Source organism: Ursus arctos, unplaced genomic scaffold (genome assembly GCF_023065955.2).
Source record: "Ursus arctos isolate Adak ecotype North America unplaced genomic scaffold, UrsArc2.0 scaffold_1, whole genome shotgun sequence".
Classification (NCBI taxonomy): Eukaryota; Metazoa; Chordata; class Mammalia; order Carnivora; family Ursidae; genus Ursus; species Ursus arctos.
Genome location: NW_026622763.1, coordinates 98,328,273 through 98,351,047, shown reverse-complemented (window position 1 = coordinate 98,351,047; position 22,775 = coordinate 98,328,273). Strand labels below are relative to the sequence as shown.

Here is a 22,775-nt window from a genome sequence, read left to right as displayed (position 1 = left end):
AATTCTCCTCCAGCCACTTACTAAGTAACTATAATCTTGGCCAAATAAAAACACCTAAATGTCAACTTTTCTGTCACAAATACTGCCTGGAAACAGTTGTTGTGACCATTAAATGATAGCAATTACATGAGATGCAAGTCACAAAATTGGTAATTAACAAATAGTGGCCGAAACACTAAATTCTATGAGGCTGACACCTGGTATTTTTGATCTACAAAAACACCAATTTCAAACTATTATTCTGAAACACTTAATTCTAATTCTCAAGGCTAATTACTAATTTAAACATGTATTCCAATGGCTGAGGGGAATCCTACTCCACCATTTGGAAGAGGTCACATTTTGCAGTTGAGGAACCGGAAGATCTAAATTAGAGGCCTGAAGGCCAGCTAACATCAGAACTTAAGATTTGAATGCGGGAAGTTTGACTCTAGGTTATTTCTTTTTCCAGAGCTCCAATAAAGTTCAGTAAAAATTGTTAGCATACTATTTAAGGGGGCAAAAAAAGGAAAAAAAGAATTTTAATCTTTTCTCATTAAATGAGACTAAATAATAGTCTAAAATAAACATTAGTTTTCCCCTGGGGAGAAGGAGAGGTGATATTGGTGGTCGTGGTGGAAATAAGGATTCTAAGAAAAGTAAATTTTCTTCTGGGTTCTGGTGATGGTTATTAATGAAAATAATTTAAACAGAAATGTACAGAATCATCAAGATGAATACAAATAACAGTGGTGGCTACCACAAAGACGGGGGTGTGAAGAACCAGGAGGTAGCTCACGAGTTACCTGTGAAATTTCTAGAGGTCCTAGAATGGGTAAAATCCAATTACAGTCAATCTATCGTAAGACCAAGCTAGATCAACATACGTATCTCAAGAGAAAAATGTCATCTTTTAGGGGGGAGAAATCAGTATTGAAAACTCAGTAAAAGCACATGTTTTTAAAAAAACAGAGGTTTTGTAATGTAAAAAGACAAAAGTGAGAAACGTTAAGGTATAATTAATGGAATAGAAAAGATTAAGTTGGAAGTAGATGCATGAGCCGCTTTACAGAAAATACATGTTATGTGACAATTAAAGAGGCTATTCTCAGACGGTACACAAACTGAGGAGTCTTTATTTTGAAAAGATTCTTCCAACAGTATTTTACAATGAACAAAAAACTCAACCAAATGTATCTATACTGAAAGGTTATAGAGATGAATACTGAAATCAGCCTGTAGGTTTTTGTCCCAACACCTAAAACCACCTCCTGCATTAGGGACTGGTCTTCATAAATGCTGGCATATTGAACACATCTTCCAAGACCTGTCTTGCTGGCCAAAAAGGTTTCCTCCTTTCTTTCAGACTTCTCCGTAAGTCCTCTCCCTCCCTACACTTAGCCTGTAGGTGCTACGGGACCTTTGGTATCAGCTAGTGGGGCTGATATCCGTCCTCATAAAGAAACTATTCCAGGAAGCACATCCTGTCTTGACTAATGGTAAATGCACATTTAGAAATTCTCTGGACTCTGCCTAGTCTTTTGAGGAGTAAGAATAAGAACTTAAAGTTATTATCCAAATCTTTTCTAAGGCAAAGGGAACTAATTTTGAAGAATAAAATACACGGTTGTGCCAAAATACTTTACTGTAGTAAATCTATACCTTATCTTTTTAAATATAAGGTGTATTCTAAGCTGTCGATAAGGAAAGGTGCAACACCAACAAGTAGTAATAGAAAATCACCCCAAAGCGTACTTTTAGAAACTTCCAGAGTCGTGGGTAGGGAAAATGGAAAAATTAAAGTGCAAAAAATGGGTACGAACTTGCACAACCTTTCAATGACTGACTGAAAACCTTCAAAGTTCAGTTAAAAGGCATAGGATTTCTCACGTATCTTAGATAGTCAATTTGAAGGATTTCCCCGCCCCCTTAACTGGAAGAATTTCCTAAATGGAAGCATAAGATAATAAACAGCTGGGAAGCCTCAAAATTGAATGAGGTTTGTTTTATTGAGTTTCCAGTCAGGCAGGGTCAAGACTTATCATCATATATGCATAAGGATGTTCTCAATTTTGATAATGTTTTTAGTAGAAAAAATCTATACAAACACTCTTCAAAAGGGACATCCATATAACGAAATCCTGCAGCCATTAAAATAATGAGTTAGAGCTGGATGGGCTAATAGTAAGATAACCAAATTAAATAAAAAGAACCAAGTTACAAAGTTGTACATTTAAAATAAGGGAGAACAGCAAGAGGAGTATATATGTATACAGAGGCGTATGAAATGAACGGTAACATTTCTGAAAGGCTATACAAGAATACAAGAAACTATATTCCCCTGGGGTGTGGGAATGAAGTCACAGGAAGGAGACGAGATGTAATTTTTCACTTTATACCCTTTATAATTGCATAATTTTAAAAAATCATAAGCACGTATTATTTTATAACATATAAAAAAGTCAAAGTCTTTAAAAAACCTGATTGTACCCACAGCATTTTATGAAACACTGACTGTATAACATCAGTTTACAATCCTTTGCTGCCTTTTATTTAATGGTCATTTAGTCAAAATTAGAAGGCTCCTTGGGTGTGTGCTTCCTCTCTCTCTCCACTCAAGATTAAGGGAAAATATTGAGAATTTAGAGTTTAAATCTAAATTCTCATTGATTAAATTGTGGCTTGGAGGACACCTAGCTAAGATACCAGAGAACCAATGACAAAATTAACTTAAATGGGCACTTTAATCACTAATTAAAATATTTTATCCAAGATCACTTTTCCTTTTTACAAGAGCCTCAGTCACATTTCTCTTTTCATTAAACTCCACAGCCCTTTGATTTCAAAAATACATTTAAATACATGTTGAATTCTTATCCAAGGCCATAAAATAAGCAGAAAACACAGATGCCACAAGTTTGAAAAGAAACACATTCTTAGCAAAAGTCTTCACTGGAAAATAATACCATAAATTCAAATCCTACAGGACTCCAAAATCAGAACAATGAGGTTGCATAAGAACCCTCTTACGCAGACATGGGATTTGCCAACTCGAAGGTCTTAAAATACATTTGAATGTCTGAGGCTAAGAAAATTGGGAGGAATAGGCCAGTGACCACCTGAAGCGTGCATGCTTTAAAACTATTCAAAATCCAAGTTTTTAAAACACTGTTGGTTGAACAAAAAACTGTAGACAGAATTCAGAGTATATGACATGATGTGCAAGCCTTACCATTAGCACAATAACTGGACTTTTTAATACCAGGCTTCACAATACTTGAGTCTTTCCAGATTAAATACCTTCGTGCCCTGTCCACTTATAAAAGTGTCCAAATGCTTGCTGAATTAACAATATAAAACAAAAGACTCTTCCAATATTGGATACAATCACCAATAAATTTAATGAATGAGTTGAAGCATTCTGAGCGCTGGAGTTGGCTTGCAAAGGCTTGGGAGCCTGGTGCGCATCTCTTTCTAGTTCCAAGTTTAATGACATCAGACTGATAGGTGACATCAGCCGTTGTTGAGAGTTATCTACACCACAAATATCAGGAAACACAAAACAGGGCACTTTTTCATGAGAGAAAAAGTTTCATCAGCACAACACTAAGAATTACATCTTGGTCATATATTCACTTGTTTAAATATACAGTGCAAAATTTAAATTAATGACATTATAATGTTCTAAAATATACAAAGAAAAATGTAACTAATGAGGATGATCATATAATAGGTTAATTTAACACAAATGTTAGTAACAGCATCCTTTAGAAAGTAAATTTTAAAACCACCTAGGGTGCAAACCATATCAAAAAAAGATGGAATGTTTCTCACAAAATAGGAACCATTCTAATACTTCAGATGCTTCTTTAGTTTAAAACAAGCTCCATTAACTACCCTATTAATTAACTTGTAATAAAATAAAAGCTTAGTGAATAAACTGTACTGATTTCATCAAATGATGAATGGAACTCAAATAACCAAGTTTTATTAGGTATAAGGGATATAGAAAGTAACTCTCTTGGAATTTTAAAAGACTTTTTTTTAAAGGGCTACTTAAACATAAATGTGACAGCCCTTCAACCGAACAATGAAATATTTGCTCCCCAGAGCAAAAGCTGTCATTAGCTTAACCTCCCTATGCCTTGCCTTCTTTCATCCTTAAAGTATGCATCCCTTTAAAGATTGTATAATACATGAAAAGCACTTAGCAAGTTTCTCATACATTTAAAGGGCTTAATAAACCACACCCCATAATACCACCACATTACTTTGAAGTTATTACTTTTTAAAAAACGTCTCTTCACAATGGTCTCCTAGAGATTAATTTTCTGAAAGAAGTTTGAGACTGTCGGTGGAGACCAAAGATGAGGTGAGTCGTTCCGAACACAAGTTCAGGGAAGGAGCACAAACACATGGACGAAGAAGGCCCAAGAAGCAAGGCACAGGGCCTGCCTGGGGTTGGAAATGGAGTATTAGCTCGAAAAAGCCTAATTTACAATATGTCAACAACAGCAGCAACAAAGCCAGAGTTTGTGGTGACTAATTATTGTAAACTACCCTTTAAAGTCACTTCAAAAGAATTTCGAAACATTTTGTTTAAATGAGAAGCAACAGCAAGTGCTCTCTTTAAAGATGAACAAGGTATAAAAAGCTACTGGTGGGAAAACCATAGCAAACCTCTTTCTGAAGAGGTAAACACATTCCTTTAATTGTAATAGCGGACTTCCTGAAGGGTAGTGATTTTTGTTAGAGGAATCCACTTTTCATTAAAAAAATTCTTTAACTATAGCTAAAATTATTAACTATAAACATGAGAGATACGAAACTATTCATTTTGGACTTTACTTCAGCAAAGCATTTTTTCATTTTTAAAATGGCTATCTGATAGCTATTAAACAATGACACAATCTCAAAGTGGTCGGAATAGTAAATGATTCCAAAATAAACATAAAAAACCACAAATCAGAACTTGTAATATCCCTGAAGGGCATATTCACCAATGTCATCATTATTAAAACAATTTCAAATAAAAATAGGAGACAATCCAGAAAACAATATTAAACATGTTTGCAGTTTCAACTCAACTCTCCACTTTTCCCACCAAGCAAAGAAAACCACTTGGAAGTTCAAGGAGCAGTATGTTTACCTTATAACCACACACTGTTATTCTGGAAAATAGAAATTTAAAGGGTAGTGCAGTGGTTTTCAAAGTCCCCAAAAGCCAAGTGTCACAACTATTTTCATAATACTACTAAGATGTTATAGGTCTGTCTCACTCGTGAGTTCACAAGTGCGCGGTGGAGTTTCCCAGGGCCCACGTGCCACGTGACAGAAAAATCCCTGTGATGCCAAGGGAGCAGGAGAACCTCGCTGCTTCTCAAGCCAGGTGCTACAGAGATGTGCAAAACATAAAACAATGTTCTTCTCATTAATTAATGGCTTTTGGAAGACAACTAGTTTTTATTTAAAAATGGCATTTATGTTAACATGCAATGGGTTTATTATTGTTATACTTAAATGAATAAACACTTTTTTAAGTATCTCAGTATTAATTTCTAATACAGTAATTTCTGATAGATACAAGCTACATAAACAAAAGCTCTTTGGGCATCTTCAGTAATTTAAAAGAGACCAAAATGTTTGAGAACTGTAAGTGCTGCCATGTAAAAGCAGCCAGTTAGTTTTCTCTTCATTTTCCCAACTTCTGGGAACTGTACCAAAGCAGGTGTGTGCTGGGGGCTAGGGCAATGACAGAGAAGCTTCTTCAAATTTACAAAAGGAATTATTTTAAGGAAGAAAGTGATTGCCTCATCTCTATTGTCACAAAAATGAGAATAAAATATGCCTTTAAACTGTATCAACATTTGCCTCCCTAAAAGAGAAGAAAATTTTCCTCCCAGAGCAAAGATAGGAGAGAAGATCTGATTCAACCAGTAAGCCAGAAAATATGAAGGTCTTCAGCCTTGTCCTCCTCTTCAGTACTCAACACAATTCGGATGGGTCTATATAAAACCAAAAGCCAGTCTGAATACGAAAGTCGAACAGAAGTGAATCTAAATCCACATTAAAGCTAGATCACTTTTTAACCTAAGGGTTTCAATTTTATAAGCACTCATTTAAAGTAAGTCTTAAATAAGAGTTCTCATTTACTTACAAACTTCAGGATTTACCCAGGGGAAAAAAAAAAGTCTTTAAAATTACTTTAAGAACAACTGTTTAATTTACTCATTTCTTAGAGGGAAAGCCTGGTAGGTTATTTGAGTAATGGCCTACAATTATATAGCATAACTTTGTACATATGAATTGACTGGGACCCAATCAATCTAAAACACAGAAATTCAAAGACATTTCTTAAGTACTTCCTCCATGAAAAAAGGGCTGGAGAGAGACCCCCAAACTGTAGGTATTTCCAGTACACACCCACACACACAGACCTCTGCAGCATTCATTCAATATTAAGAGAAGAGGCATACTGGTCAAAAAGGGACAGAGATTTCCCAGTCTTCTTGCTCATCAAAATAGTTAAGCTAAACCACACACTGAGCTGGGGATGCAACAGACAGCAATGCTTTACCAAGTCTGGAACACTACACAGACTTTAAGATTGTGCAACAACTCATGTAGTCACCACTGGAAAAGGTATTCAACACCAATAAAATGTTTGAAGAAACGGATGTTCACTTCTTTTAATACCAAAGCTTTTTAAAAAATGTTTAATCACTGTAAGATAGAACTTTCCAAACACGTATTACATATTAGTATATGTAATTTTACCTTTTCTTGATGACACAGAGTCATAGTACCAGACTATTATCAGAACATGACGTAATACAGTGATGTCCTCTAGGCTGGCCTGGCTGGCCTTACACTAAATGGTCGACAGGTTTTCGTGGCTTTTCTATCTCCTTCCAAACTGTCACTTCTGAACTGCTAATATGCCAGGACTGGGAAATCAAATAATCAAAATTTCACATAAAAACAAACATATAGAGACTTTGTGACTTCTGTGGGTTGCTCAAAGGCATTTAAAAAAGAATTAATCCAAGTTTCTCAGTTGTGTTCTATTTTGATGAGACTGCTAGATTACGTCTTGATGAGGCATTACTGTACATAAATATTTAAACAAGTTCATCTATTAACAAAAAGATATAACTAAACATTAGTATCGTTGCCTTTTTAAACAAAGTATTCTATAACTTTAAGGTAACACTGGGTTCCAGTTTGTTTCCCCCCAGAAATGAACATAAATAAATGTCCTATTTTAATAATATCAGTTTGTCCAAACAAAGGAAAAAAAAAAACTGAGGTGCAATCATGTCACAGTTAATGCATGTCTGCTTCCAATACATTCAAAGACAATATTTCTGTTTAAAAATCAATAGTTAAAATAGGACTTCTGCAGTCTGAGAATTCAAGATACTTAAAAAATCTGTAAATACACATACATGCAAATTCTTCATATATACAAATTTTCACAAAATTAAGAAGTTGCAAAGAAATTAGAAGGATTATGGTGAATCTGACAAGCTACATTTAAATGCTTTACCACTGACATATTCCTGAATATAGCAGTCATAGTAGTTTTAATAAATTTTCTACATGGCCTTTTTTTTTATAAAATTTTCTCTTTTAGACATAAAAGTTAGTCACTAGAAGTCTTCTGAAATTCTAATTTAAGAATTCAAGATGTTCTCAATTCACTACTCATATTTTAAGGCCACTTTGGTAAAGGCATTGCAGCAAGAACACAAAAACAATAGCATATTTTCTAATATTTATTTTTTTCACCTGCAAACTGTAGCAAAACATGATCAGCTTTATTATGCAGACAGGTATCCCTCTACATTTTTAAAGAATTTAGGTATTTATAAATAGAAGAGCTCTTTAGAAAGGAAAAATTCAAGAATGAATAAAACCTTCCAATTTTGACTTTGTAACTTTCCAGTAGCAATGGTTAAAATGATTTTAGGTCATTCATTCCAAGATATATGACAGCACCTTAAAAGTGGCTGATCTATTTCCCCAGTAACATTTCTCACATAACAATGTGTTAAAGTTACAAATACTGATATGCACAAATAGCTAATTTCTAAGAAAAATATGTACAGTACTGCAGCATAATGAATGTGGTATCTGCAATAACTTAATATTAGCCAATTTTTAATATACATGATACCGCTACCTTTTTCTGCCAATTCACAGGTTAAAAGTTGTTACCGGAGCCCTCTGTTTTGCACATATTACCTGGTGTTTAATACACAATGCAGGCTTTTTAAAGACTTCTCTTGTGTTTAAAGCTAAGATCAGTGAAACAAGACAACAGTGCAAGAGGCGGAGAGATGTAATGTGACCACGTAAAAGTTCGTTCCAGTAAAGTGTCTATATAAGGCTATAAGAAAGGATTGGTTGATGAGCTTCCTGTTGGAAATTGTCCTGTTGGTGCACCAGTCTAAAGAAAAACATAAGACAAAATAAATAGACAAGTAAGAGTGGTATATGTGTGAAAATATGAAAAGATTAAACTTTGACTAAATCTAATTTAATGAAACAGTATTTAGATTAGAAATTATTTTATAATTATAAGCAATCATATTTATTCATTATTAGCAACATGATATAATACAACTATCAGGTGTCAGAAACTGTGTTATGGCCTTTAATATCCATTATTTCATATAATTCTCGTAACAGAATCTAAGAAAAGGACTTGGCTTGGCCCTTAAGAAAATGCATTTATGATTCAAACCAAATCTCTGACTCCCAGCCCTTTTCACACAGTTCACTAAATCTACAGCTTTTCATAAAGCATTATTTTGACAAGAAAGCAAACAAGTTTCATGCTATGAAGTAGCTTATTTACTGTCAGTGCGTGGATTTGCAACTGATTGTGTGTCTGTGTGTTTGTGTCTTTTTAAGTCAAAAAAGGATCATGCATGATGGCTGTCTCAATTTGTAAAATCTTCTACTGTCACATCAGGAGAATAGCAAACAGTAGCTAGTACAGTCAAATCTTGCTTTTCCTAATTTGAAAATAACACACAACAACTTACAAAGTGCTTAAGACTGCATCTCACTTACCATAAAAGGATTACTAGATACTCCAGCAGCTGCAACTTGACCAAAAGGGGTTACCACTGGCTTTGTTTGTCCAAATGCTGCAAAACCTGCACCTTGTTAAAACAGAACCACCAATTATAACCCATACCTTTCAGAGACAATCTGATGCTTATAAAGCCTCATAAGGAGTTTCAGAGAAATTCCTACCACAGCAACAATATTATATCAATGTTTAATTGTTAAGTTTCATGCTCTTTCAAATACCAGAGACAAAGTTCCTGTGGCACATGTAATACAGCTTTCATACAGCTTCTCAGAAATGGAATTAATAGATGACCTGTGACTATCTGAGACGGGCTGCAAGCAAAACACAATGGCTTCATGTGAAAAGCACAGTATTTGTTAGGAAATATTTTATCATTATGGCTCTGCCATGGACCTTATTTCCAAATTTTATCTAACCACAGACACTAAAAAATATATATACAATTATAATTTAAGAATAATCTTCAAATCTATGGACTTTGAAACTTTAGCAAATAAGCTTAATGGGTAAAGAAATCCCTGGCCTCTAGAACAAGTAAACAAGTAACAAACTCTAACCACAATACAGTTACCTATTTAGAAAATTAGTCTATGTCTCCCACATAAATAAATAACTTATACAAAACAGCAGATCCACAAGAGTTTTCTGATGCAAAACAAAAACACTCAAGGTCTACACAGTTTTCTTTTAAAATCAAGAAGTGTATCAGAACATACAAGAAAAATTAATAATAAAGAGACTGTAGAGGGCCGGGGGGAGCCCCTGGGTGGCTCAGCTGGGTGAGTATCTGACTCTTGGTTTCAGCTCAGGTTGTGATCATGGGTCTGAGATCGAGTACCTCCTTGGAGCTCCGCTCTTAGAGTCGGCTTGAAGATTCTCTCCCTCTGCCCCCCACCCCCAACTCACACACAGGTGCGCTCTTTTTCTCTAAAACAAATAAATAAATAAATCTTTAAAAAGAGGAAAAAAGAAAAGACACTGGAGATTCTAAGAAGGGGTACTCTTTAGACAGTCTCTGATTTCTCCTAAATCTATAACCTGGTCACAAAAACTTACTAATCATTCAGTTTTCTAAGGCCCAAATCACCAAAGGTGTCTATATTTGTGTAGTAAACGTTTAGCACACAGTGCCACAGCATTCTTTGGACAAGCCTTTCTGTCCAAATATACATTATGATACATAAAGGATGTCTGACGTGGACTTACAGCTAGCCAAGTGTTAGATCTTACCATTGGGCTGTTGAGAAAAAGCTGTCTGTTGAGGGAAAGCTGCTTGGGCTGGGAAGGCAGGCTGCTGGAAGCTGCCGCTGAAGCTGGTGGGAAGACTATAGGGAGCAGGAGTCCCGAAGCCCGCAGGCATGCTCATGGAGGCGGTGCCAAAGGTCGCGGCTGACAGGAGAAAGCAAGGGCTGATCAATGACACACAAAAGAGCAGGATTTGCTCCTCACACCACACACTACAGAATGATTTCAATTGAAAAACATTAAGTTGTACACTAAAAGCATTTTAAATTCCAAAACACTAACAAAGTTAGTAATAAGTTTAAGCACTATACAGTTTAACACAATCTATTAAATGTTGTTCTCCTGAAACCCAATGACCAGAATGACACTATTAAAATTATCGTTTGAAATCACAAGAAAACTTCTCAAAGTAATTAAAAGTCTAAACAGCAGTCAACTTTTTAAAGCCTATCATCATGCAAGTCACATGTATACTAATACACACACTTCTGTTTTTAGTTTTGTTTTGCTATATACAGTAAAATAGCAAAGATTGAATTTTATCCACTGAATTGTCTGCTATAATGTAGTAAGGATGTTCCTGACAAAAAAAATTTTAAAACTTCTAAAAAATAGGTCACTGAAAATAACAAGATTTATAGAAGAAATAGTTAGAAGCAGGCCTCTCAAAACCTATACAACTTTGTAACCAGAGCCCAAAAGGGACTGGAGGGGGATGGCTTTTCCTAGTAAAACCACTAACACAATTAAAAGAACATGTGAAGTTCTTAATACATCAATTCCAAAAGAAATATATGGACCACCACATCTCGTATGAAAGATAAATAGACTGCTTTGGATAAGTAAGGGGTTTAAGGTTAGGATGCTGAGTTATAGAGATTAGGGAAAAATGCATAAAGATTGAAAAGGTAGTGAAATAAGCATTCTTAGAAAAGACAGAGGTGGGGAAGTGAGCACTGTGATCTAGACTGCCCTGACATCAGGGTGTTAACAATCACTATACACATGGTATGCTGCCATCACTCCCCCACTTATGAATTACTAATAAACTAATCTGCATTATACAAACACATGTAGTAGGGGCGCCTGGGTGGCTCAGTAAGTAAAGTGTCCGACTCCTGATTTTGCTCAGGACGATCTCAGGGTGGTGAGATTGAGCCCTACATTGGGCTTTGGGCTCTGTGCTGGGCCTGCTTAAGATTCTCTCTCTGCCCCTCCCCTGCCTCTCTCTTCCTCTCTCTCTTAAAAAAAAAATTAAAAAGACACAGATGTAGTAGCAAAACAGTATATTACTTACTGCTAGTGAAGATTAAAAACAGAACCTTCTGAGTATATGTTCTGGAAAAAGTCTCGGTAAAGTAAGAGCCAATAATGGTGATTTTAGCACAGAATACCAGCAATTACAACAGTGAAATATTGTCGGCATGATGCTATTAAAAACATGATAATTCACTGAATTTGATTTGAAAAAATTTTTTTAAATTTACCAACTTGATCTCTGATTTAAGGCACAGGAATTAATACTAAAATTGTTACGCAGATTATATTTTATTTTAAAAAAAACCCCAGAAGTCATGCTATAGATACTGCCCAAAGTAATCCTCATAATCCTATTGTTTATAACAATGCAATTCTTCTCAATGAATCTAAACAGAATGCCAAATTTTTTGAAATTACGATTGATGAGAAAACAGGAGAAACAAGCCACTCGGAAGCAAGTGAATTAAAGAATAATAAGCACACTGCAAGGGAAACAGAAGGGTTTCATAACAGACAACAATGCACTGACAAACTCTGACAAATCACTTTTTAAGAAAGCACTAAAAAGCGAAACTTGTATACAGTTAAGCAAAACCAAACTCCATGGAATAATGTGGTAAAATGGTTTGGTATATTGAAAAGGTGTCAAAGTACTATGAATTCAAACTCGAGAAAAATAATCAAAAAAGCTATTAACATTCTAATGTGACCATGGAGGTAAGCGATAATGCTTTTCAGCATTAAAACACAAATCACCACAATTTTCATGTAACTTTAAATATAATGTAATCCCAATGCCACACATCCATGCCCACTCCATTGTAAAACATGGAAAAAACTTAATTCCACATGCAGGGATCCAGAACACTAGCAGAAGCTTCCACAAGCAGGTAGACAAATTGCCACACAAATCTAGGTATCAGCTGTGGCCACCTACCAAAATGAGCGTGAGGAAACACTTGAGAATGCATTGCTCCAGAAAGGCCTTATGGAAAGCCATAAAGAGACCAATGTCAATTAACTTACGGATTAACTATTGTCAAAATAAAAGTAAATTTGTTTCATTAAAAAGTCCTAAAATTAGAATATACTGTTACAAAGTGGGTAGCATAAGAATACATAATAAAAACATATCCATAAAGTCTTTTAATTTCAATAACATTCATGACACTAATATTTAACCTGTTTGAAACAAAGGGGAAATTAGAATAATAAATACCAGAGAAATAAATATAAAATGAAAGAACCAATTATGAAGCCCATTTTTAAATAAACACTAACATTTTTTATGACAAGATAAAACTACATCCATAAAGACTTTGTAGGCCTCACGAGTTATACCCAAAAATACTATTCATAGGATAATCTAAAATGACCCGAATCTACCTTTTGCATCTAAAAAGTCAAATCTTGCGGACAGAACCTGAATGACGTTTGATTGTTTTATTTACAATTCTGTACACTAACTAGAAATTCATAAAGATAACACAAGTGAACTAATTATGATGAGGGGAAAATTATTCAGTGTAGATCATTAGAAAGGTGAATACAACTTTCAGTTTACAATGTAATGGCTGAAAAGAGAAGAGAAAAATGCATCTTGTGTAAATCTTACTGGGTATAAATGAAGTCAGAGAGGTTACACATAAATACATGTAATGAACAGAAAACAAACTTAGGTTTTTAAGTACTAGAAATTTTTGTGTGTTTTAACCATCTGGAGTGGAAATGTTTCAAAAATATATGTCCATGCATTTTAAATTAGCATACTTAACCAATTAAATGTGGGACAACAGAGCGATTGAGAGATTAGAGTGGTTAGGAGTCTTGGTTCTGTCATTTTCTAACTATAGAAGGTTATTTAACTTCTACAAGCTTCTGTTTCCTCATTTGCAAACAGGAGACAGAGGGGAGGGATAACAGTATCTACTTGACGAAGCTCCATGAAGATAAATTTAACAATAAATTTTAAAAAGTGCCGTAAATATCCAATGGATATATTTTTCTTGCTAATAACTTTAAAAGATGTGTACTTAAGAGATACATCAGTACTGTGTTCTGAATTCAACAAAAGGGTAACTGGGGAGGACGGGTTCTATAATAAGTAAGTTAGGTCATTCTATGTTTATCTCCTTTCTTAAAATCCCTAAGTCTCTTGAGAAGTCCTGCACTAATAATAAGGCATAAAACCCTTTTCCATGGAGTATTTGATAACATCTCAAGAGACATGCTCTACAAAATACACTTTGGTACAAACTGACCTTTAGTCAACAGTGACTGTGAACCAATATTAACTGCCGTAACCTTAGTCTGTGACAATGATGCCCTCCTCTTAAGCTCTAGTCCTGGATTGCTATAAAACTTTTTTAGACTTAACAGCTTTTTGAGATATAATCCACATTACCACACTATTTGTCCACTTAAAGTGTAGAATTCAGTGCTTTTTAATATCTTCCCAGGGTTGTAAAACCATCATCACAATCAAACTGTAGAATATTTTTATCCGCAGCCCCAAGAAATTCCATACCTATCAGCTGTCACCCTTCTTCTCACCTCCCCTTCTTTCCGTCTCTACAGACGGGCCCATTCTGGACATACCACCTTACAAATGCAATCACAGGTTATATGTTACTCTGTGATTCACTTCCTTTAGCCTAATGTTTCCATGTTGTAGCATCAATCAGGACTTCATTACTGTTTATTATCAAACAAACTTCCACTTATGATTATAACACATTTAGTTTATCCATTCATCAGTTGATGGACATTTTGGGTTGTTTCCACTTTTTGGCTATTATGAATAATGCTGCTATGAACATCTTTGTACCAGTTTCTATGTGGATGTACAGTTTCCTTTCTCTTAGGTATATTCTTAATGAGTGGAATGAGTGGAACCAGTGGAAACAGTGCTGGTTTAGAAGAGTTCTGGGTACAAATATGAGCTTAGTCACTAATCAATTCTGAATGTTTAAGGCAAACCCATCAAATCAGTCTCCACCTAGGTAACAAAACAAGGAGGCTGGCCTAGATGCTACTATGATTCCTTCCTCTCTACATTTCTATTATCTCCTCGGGGGTAAAAAAATTTTTTAAATCATTCACTAATTCATTAAAATGATGTTAGGGAAATAAAGACTATTCACTCCATAGCAAAGGAGAGATTTAAGAATTGTAAGAGAATTTCATAATAATTGAAAATTGTATTAACTGTTAGATTTAAGGTCTCAAAAGCTCTATAAAAAAGAATGCTATTATAGAATAAAAATGAAAAAGGTCTTAGGCCATGTTGGCTAATACCCTAATGAAGGTTTCTATGTAACATGGTAAAAGAAAATTAAAGCCCCAAAGCTTTATGAATGCAGAAGAAAAATGATTATTAAAATACGTATTTTAAGAAAGAAATATATCAGTAAAATGTTTTAAATTCTGAAAAGAACTACTATGAAATACCCTCTTTCAAAAGCAACCTCAAATGGAATTTAACAAAATATCTGAAAGCAACAAAAAATATTTCCTAAAGAATATTAATTTTGACATTGGAAAGTTCTAAGCATAGTATTATTTATCAAAATACGATTCATATTTCAACTTCAATAGAAACATAAGTAGTTAACAGTTACTTTTAATCATTTCTATAACAACTTAATGAAGGTGATCAATGTGATAAATTAAAGTGGTTAATAATGGAAAAATTTTTTTATCTTGAAATAAAAACTTGTAGATACAATTTACCTTTCAATAAATTGTGCTTAGCCTAATACTAAATATCACCGTATGTCATCTGAACATACATCGTACCTTTTATATTCATGTACATCCTATGTAGATCCTTAACTTTAAAGGACTTTCATACTCCACATAAAAGAAGAAAAAAAAGCCCTTAACTCTAATGACAAACCAATCTGGAGGTACAGTCATGAAAGGGAAATAACAGGAAAGATTTACCAACCATACAGGACAATGCAAAGACCACGCACACTGGTCTGTACCATCTAAATTCTCACAAAAATCCTGCCAGTAGGAGAATATTGCTCACATTCTACAGAAAAGGCTGACAATAAGGCTCAGAGAAGTTAGATCAATACAAGCTTAGTCAAGGTACAATCTGACTTAAGTTTCCATCCTTCAGTTGCCAAATGGGGTTATAACAGCTATAAAAATTGCAACAGTATCTTGTAAACAATTTTAAACATTCAACAAATGTTAGTACATCTTCCTAACATCTTTACTCTACTCATTAGAGTAAATTAACATATAAAAAGATCTTTTAGGGTCACCTAGCATGTAAGAACTAAATCAGGATTTGAACACAAGTCCGGCTGTACCCAAAACATATTCACTTAACTTTTCTGAGTCTCACTTCCCTCAGCTGTCAACATGTATTTGATGAGAGTTAAGAGGACTATATAAGACAATGTACAGAATCCTATGTGCCCAGAGACATCTTACATATTCATTTCACCAAGTCAAAATAATATGCTAAGAAATACAAATGTTACATATATCGTAACTGATGAATATTTCCATCCAAAACACAACAGAAATTGAATCACTAAGTAAGTATACCTGAATTAAAACAAAAACAATTTTTTTAAATTATGTGAAATTAAAATACTTATTAAACATCTATTATGTGAGATACCAACAAATTACGACTGAAGAAACTCTTACTACCACAATTCCTAATCTTGCCAATGACACAGATTTGCTAATAATTACCAATTCTTATGGCACAAATTATGTTACAAGCACCTTACTCTTTCAAGATTTCACATCAATATATGCTATATGCTTAAAGCTTTAGTTCTAAAATTATTGGGACACATACACAAAAACAAAGCCAGCCAACTTTAAACTTAATGGGTCTCGAGATATACCACGTGCACTTGCTGACATTCTAAGATACTAGCAAACAGTTCTGGTGTTCGGGTGACAGGACAAAAATCAAAGAGGTGTGATACAAAAACTATGTGGCTGGCTTGCAGCATGAACCAAAAAAAAAAAAAAAGGAAGGAATAAAGAGGATTAAAAAACTATGAAGAGAAAATATTCAATTATTATACCCCAAATCAAATCAGGTTTGCACAACTTAAAAAATATGAACGCCCTAAAAGACAGAAGCACTAGAAAGACCTAATTGATAAGCCCTCGTGTAACAAAGCTAATGTGTTCCTCGCCATCTCATGAAGAGGAAAACATGAAACAAAAAAAAACTCATAAATTTTTCCTATTCAGCTTGAATGAGTAATAACCAGTAATCCCAGAACCCCAGACCTCCAAATGAGTCAGAATTACTGTATTAAAAACTAATGATGTACTGTATGGTGAATAACATATCATAAAAAAAAAATTACTGTATTCAAAAGTCCCAACTCAGTCACAAAGTGGCTGCAGGGCTCTAGGAAGTCTCGCCGCCACGCTAGGCTGCCTCACGTGAACAACGAAAGCTGTGACTGAACAGTGGGGGCCGCTAGAGAACTGCTACGGTCCCGCTCAAATAAGAAAGTCCAGGATTTTATGAACTTTCAGCTAGTACTCTTTACGGACAAACTCTTCCATCCACTTCCCATTCACTACAGTAAGAAAGAAGAACTTTCTTCTTTCTTCCTATGTGTCTTTGCAATAAACAAACACCTTTTCCAAAGTTTTCTGTTCTATAATCTGTATTTACTTCTTACCTGTTGCTCCTCTGGCATTGGTCTGAAATGGATTTGTAGAAGATGCCACAGAAGGACCAGCAGCAGCAACAAATGGATTTGTGGAAGGCGTAGCTTTAAAAAATTACAAAAATACACTGTAAAATCCTAATGTATTTGTATTCAATTACTAAAAATATTTGTTCATACAATTATGAACATAGAAAATTAGAGCTTTCTGATAATTAATTGTTGCTTTCATAGCCTTCCAGTACTCCTAAGAAAATGCAGTACAATACACACAAGCTTTATAAAAACCAGCATATATACCAGAAACACATACCTCCAAATGGAGCAGGCACACTTGAAGAAGCAGGCTGTGTCTGTGCAGAAGCACCCACTGGCACTGTTCCAAAAACACTGCTGAAAACAAATACAGAAAGAGTTTTCTATTTTTTTAAAGCAACGGTAATCTGTCTAGAGGGTGGCCATAAAATGTGGAAACAGGTATAATTGAACATACCGTACATCATAGCAGTTCTTAAACTTTATGTCTCAGGACTCATTTACATTTTGAAAAAAGTTACTGAGAACCCCAGAGTCTTTGTGTAAATGTGCTATATATTAACAATATGTATAGTACAGAAATTAAAACAGAAATTTTTTAAAATTTCATTCTTTTAAAATTAACCACAAAGCTATTACATGCTAACGTAAGCAGCATTTTTATGATAAAGAATTATATTATCTAAAACCAAAGGAACTTAAGAGTCACAATGGTATTTTTGCAAATCCCCTGAATTAGAATAGAAGATCGTGCTGTTGTGAAAAACTGCTCTCATAGACACCTAGTTGAACAAAGTAGGAGAATCTGACAAGACTGGGTGCGTTCAGGGTGGTATGGCTATAGACAAACTAGGAGAATATGAACAGCTTTTTCAGGTAATTGTGAATACTTTCCTTGATATCATACCCAAAATGACAGTGATAGTTTACTATCAGAGGTTAGCTGCAAAATAGAATTTGAAATCATATCAATGAACTCCTTTGCACTCTATTGAAGTAACACCTACAAACTTATCTTGCACTTTAAATGAATCTTTTACCAATTTTATATTATTTGGAAAATATCTGATGCAAATCTAAATGTCAACAATTTCCTTATGCAAAAATCAAAAATTTACATTCATTAATATCACCACTCATATTATCAGAAAAGTAATGTGAAGCTGTCAAGCTCATGGTGGAGTCAATAAATCTTCTAAAATCCTAGTATTTGCTTGGAAGTGTGAATTTTATCAGTTATCTTCCTTAAAGTGACAGACTTAAATATTTCATTTTTGAGAAAATGTCTGCCAAATATCCAGATCTGAATCACCATGGTTATTATCAGTCTTACTTTTCCCATAAAACAATGGATATATCCATTATTGTATGTGGCTGGTTCATTCCATAACTCAAACAACCACACAAGGTGACTTTCCTCAAGTCATCCACCATACTCATAATATGCAGCAGAAACTACTTGATACATACCTTACTTGAACACATAGAAAGTTAAGAAGACATTATTTAAGGGTCAAGATTTAATAAAATTAGATTTTTAAAAAGATTTGAGAGAATAAGAGGGGGGGAACAGAGAAAGAGAGGGAGAGACTCTCAAGCTGACTCCCCACTGAGCCCAGAGCCCGATGTGGGGCTCAATCCCACAACCCATGAGATCATGACCCAAGCTGAAACCGAGAGTCGGACGTTTAACCAACTGAGCCACCCCGGCACCGCAATAAAATTAAATTTTTTCACTGTTTCATCAAGAATATTTGTAAGAATATATAAATAAGTCATGGGGAAGTAATGTACAGCACGGTGACTATAGTCAGTAATATTATAGTGCATACTTGAAAGTTATAAAGAGAGTAAATCCTAAAAGTTAGCTCTGTATGGGGACAGACAGTAACTACACTTACGTGATCATTTCACAATGTACACAAACATCAAATCATTATGTTGTATACCTGAAATCAATGTTATATACCAATGATACCTCATTAAAAATTAAAAAGAATATTAATCAGGAAAACTAAATCAAGACTATTCACAAGTAAAACTGAATGTGTAGTGTAAGAAATATAATGACAATTAGATGACTACTAGTACAGTTTGGTGTCGTGGTCTTAATTTGTGCTAAAGTGCTGGCAAGTTTTTATTTGTCACTGTTTTTGCACCATCATTACAAATGTCAAATACTGAAAACACAACCTGTCAGAATTATTATGACTATAGTTTTAACTTCTAAGACCCCTTGAAAGGGTCTCAGGTCCACAGTAATATGATATCAATAAACCATTTGTTATGTATACCTATGTTTCCAGACTTTATGGTCACCTTGCTATAGGTCACTATTATACATGTCTAACACAGACAATCTTAATGACAATATATATATATATAAATACTCTAAACTTTATTCTTTGTATTCAATTTTTCCTATTTGGCATATAGAAAATTAATTACTGGAGAATCCAAGTAGTTAGTGTTACAATCCTCCCATTTCTCTCTAGAAAAGGCGCTAAAGGGAAACAAAAAGCTGCTCAGATAACAGAAGAAAGAAGAGAGAATATGCAGGATGGAAAACAAAGAGATGGATAAAGAAAGCACTGTAAGTCACTTGTACTTCTGGATCTGTTTCCTTCAGAAATGCAGAAGTTACAACTAGAAGACTTTTTAAAGATCTATTGCTGTTAAAATGTGTTAGACTTCCTGCTGCCAAGAATTCCCTCACACCAGATATATTTGAACACAGTTAACAAATGTCTATGTGTTAATACCAGTAGGACACTGATGAGATACAGAATTGGGTCTTGGGTTCTCTTGCAAACATTTCTAAAAATGTTTATTTACAATTAAAGCTACAACATGTTACTTTCAGTGTTTAGTCTTCATGACTGAAAACTGTACCTTAAAAGTATATAATTTGCTAAATGGATTCTCTGCTCAGTATAATTAAATCTGTATATAACTCTCCACTCTGAGATGTGTATACACCCTCAATTACACTTTAGTGTTCAAGGAAGAAAAGTAACAAAACCTTTGATTAAATAAAAAGATAAAATGGCAATTACTCAACGATATTTTAATTAGCAAATTAAACTCAGTTTCTGCAAACTACAAAAATACTCAAAAATTTAAAAAATATGTCCCCAGTCATTATTTAACATTTATTCGGAGTCAAAAAAAAGATACAACACGAACCAGGAACATTGACTGAGACAAGGTAAGGTACCTGCTAGCATTACTTGTGGAAGTATATGCATTACTGGAAGTGGCTGCAGAGCTGAAAACGCTGTCTAGTTCTGCCAGGGCTGCGTATTTGTCTGAGGATGCACTTGACTGACTGGGAACTGAAACCACAGAACCAACAGGAGCTTTACCTGTGGTCCCAAAGCCACTCCCCTGATCACCACCTATAAACGAACAAAAACAAATTACACTGAAAACTTAGTTATGCTTTCAATTTATCAACTCCATTTGCCATGAAACACATGTAAATTTAAAACTGATTTAAAGCTAAGCAAATAAATGGATAGGACTCTACAGTCTTATCTAATAAACTACCTAGAAACTATCAGACAAGATTAGTTGCTACACGTACCATTTTGGTAGAGACAAAAAGCTGCTTCTGTAACAAAAACGAAAATGTTGTACCAATAACATGTCTAGCTCATGTATAAAGAACAAATTCTCGAAGTGCCACATTAACATCTCCAAAACAGGTGATTCTCACTCAAGTGAACATATAATTTATAAAATGCTAGACTCAATGTGAATAACCCATTAATAATATCATTTTCCCAGGGCTGTCCATAAAAAAATTAGAGACAGTAATAAGAGGAAACATTTACATAGCACTTATGTGCCAGGCACTGTTCTAAATGACTGAGATACAGTAACACATGCAAGTTCGATGCTATTACTACCCTCATTTTGGAGATGAGAAAGCATGGTCAGAGATCAGGATGCAGACTCCAGTCCAAAAGCAGACCTCTGCTGTTCTCTACCACACTACACATTTTGAGAGGCAAAATACTGGCCTTAAGATCAAAACCAGGTATAAAAATATACTGTGAAAATAATTTTTTAAAATACCAAAATATTAATAGTAAAAATAGTTCAAAACACATATATTACAAAAACCACCATATAACCCTCCAGTCAGCACTATTAATAGGATTTGTTGGCCCTCTATGGCCCTCCAACAGTGAAACATACTTTCTTTTTTTTTTTTTTTAAAGATTTTTATTTTATTTATTTGACAGAGACAGCCAGCGAGAGAGGGAACACAAGCAGGGGGAGTGGGAGAGGAAGAAGCAGGCTCCTAGTGGAGGAGCCTGATGTGGGGCTCGATCCCAGAACGCCGGGATCACGCCCTGAGCCGCGAAGGCAGATGCTTAACGACCGCGCCACCCAGGCGCCCTTCTAAGACAAAATTGTATTCTGTCAATATTTTCTTTTAAAATTAGAACTTTACAAATAGTTTCTAGGCCTTCCAAAAGGCCTACTATTGGATTGTTTCACATCCAAAATATGGCAAATAGTCATGAACCTTAAGTATAGACAAAATTTCTTCACAACTATGAAAAGCATAATGACCTTAAATTTTAATAGGCACAACCAAATTTAGAGGACTGTTTAATATACAAATTGGTATTTATTTTGTTTAAAGCTTAATACCTTGCCCAGCACTGAAGATATTATCTAAATTAGCAAGTGCTGCATATTTGTCTGTAGTCTGTAGACCAGCTTTGTTCGTTGAAACTTTACTAACAGCCGATGCTGTTTGATGACTCTGAGAAGTATTGAAGGTTCCAAAATCAGCACTGGAGGATTTGGGGAAGTTATCAAAATGAGCAAAATTAGCATTTACTGATCCAGCACTTCCACCTGTAACAGAATAAACAAAACACTTGAAATTTCTAGACTTCTCCTAAAATCCTTTGATAGATTACATGATTTCTTCCTTAATTAAGTGTTCTATAAGCAATCCTACTGGCAGATGGCATTTAACTTTGATCATCTACATGACTTTTTATAATTTGGGAAACTACATTTTCAAAGGCCCTGGCAATACATAGGGTAACAAGTTACTATATGTAATTATCTACCCTGTACCCTGAAGTGAAGACTATAAGTCACAGAAGATTAACTCCATGCTACCTGGTTTAAGACTCAGTTACCTTATAGACTATTCAGCTATCTATATACGATCACCTTTTACTAGTTCTCCCTAAACGGATTCCATAAGTAAGATGCAAAGTATCTTAAACTCTAAGCTCCTGTAGCTCCAATACAGACATGGTTGAAACAAATCCCAGGGTGGGGATTTAAAATGTTTAAGATGTACTATTTTGATCTACAATTTCTTAAAAAGTGGTCTTTGAGCTTTATGCTTATTTTACTTGAAGAGCTCATATGTAATTCCGCATAATTTAATGTACATATAATATCATGATTGTCCTCAGTAAAATCATGTCCTATCATATAGTTCAAGG

The 22,775-nt window shown here is 34.6% G+C and overlaps 1 protein-coding gene across 10 annotated transcripts in view; it reads right to left on the bottom strand.

Moving 5' to 3' along the window:
• Positions 1-1,090: 1,090 nt before the first annotated feature.
• Positions 1,091-22,775, bottom strand: part of AGFG1 (ArfGAP with FG repeats 1) — a 78,673-nt gene continuing 56,988 nt past the window's right edge. For 2 of the 10 annotated variants that reach the window (XM_044380998.3, XM_044381017.3), the window contains 8 exons: positions 21,958-22,167; positions 20,510-20,690; positions 17,570-17,649; positions 17,269-17,361; positions 12,528-12,575; positions 10,316-10,474; positions 9,061-9,152; positions 1,091-8,431 (listed from right to left, as the gene is read on the bottom strand). In XM_044380998.3, the coding sequence (XP_044236933.2) occupies positions 8,372-8,431; positions 9,061-9,152; positions 10,316-10,474; positions 12,528-12,575; positions 17,269-17,361; positions 17,570-17,649; positions 20,510-20,690; positions 21,958-22,167 (923 nt within the window). In that variant the 3' untranslated portion in view covers positions 1,091-8,371. The remainder of the gene's footprint in view (positions 8,432-9,060; positions 9,153-10,315; positions 10,475-12,527; positions 12,576-17,268; positions 17,362-17,569; positions 17,650-20,509; positions 20,691-21,957; positions 22,168-22,775) is intronic. The other 8 variants (XM_044381009.3, XM_026491783.4, XM_044381014.3 and 5 more) reach the window with 6 other exon arrangements.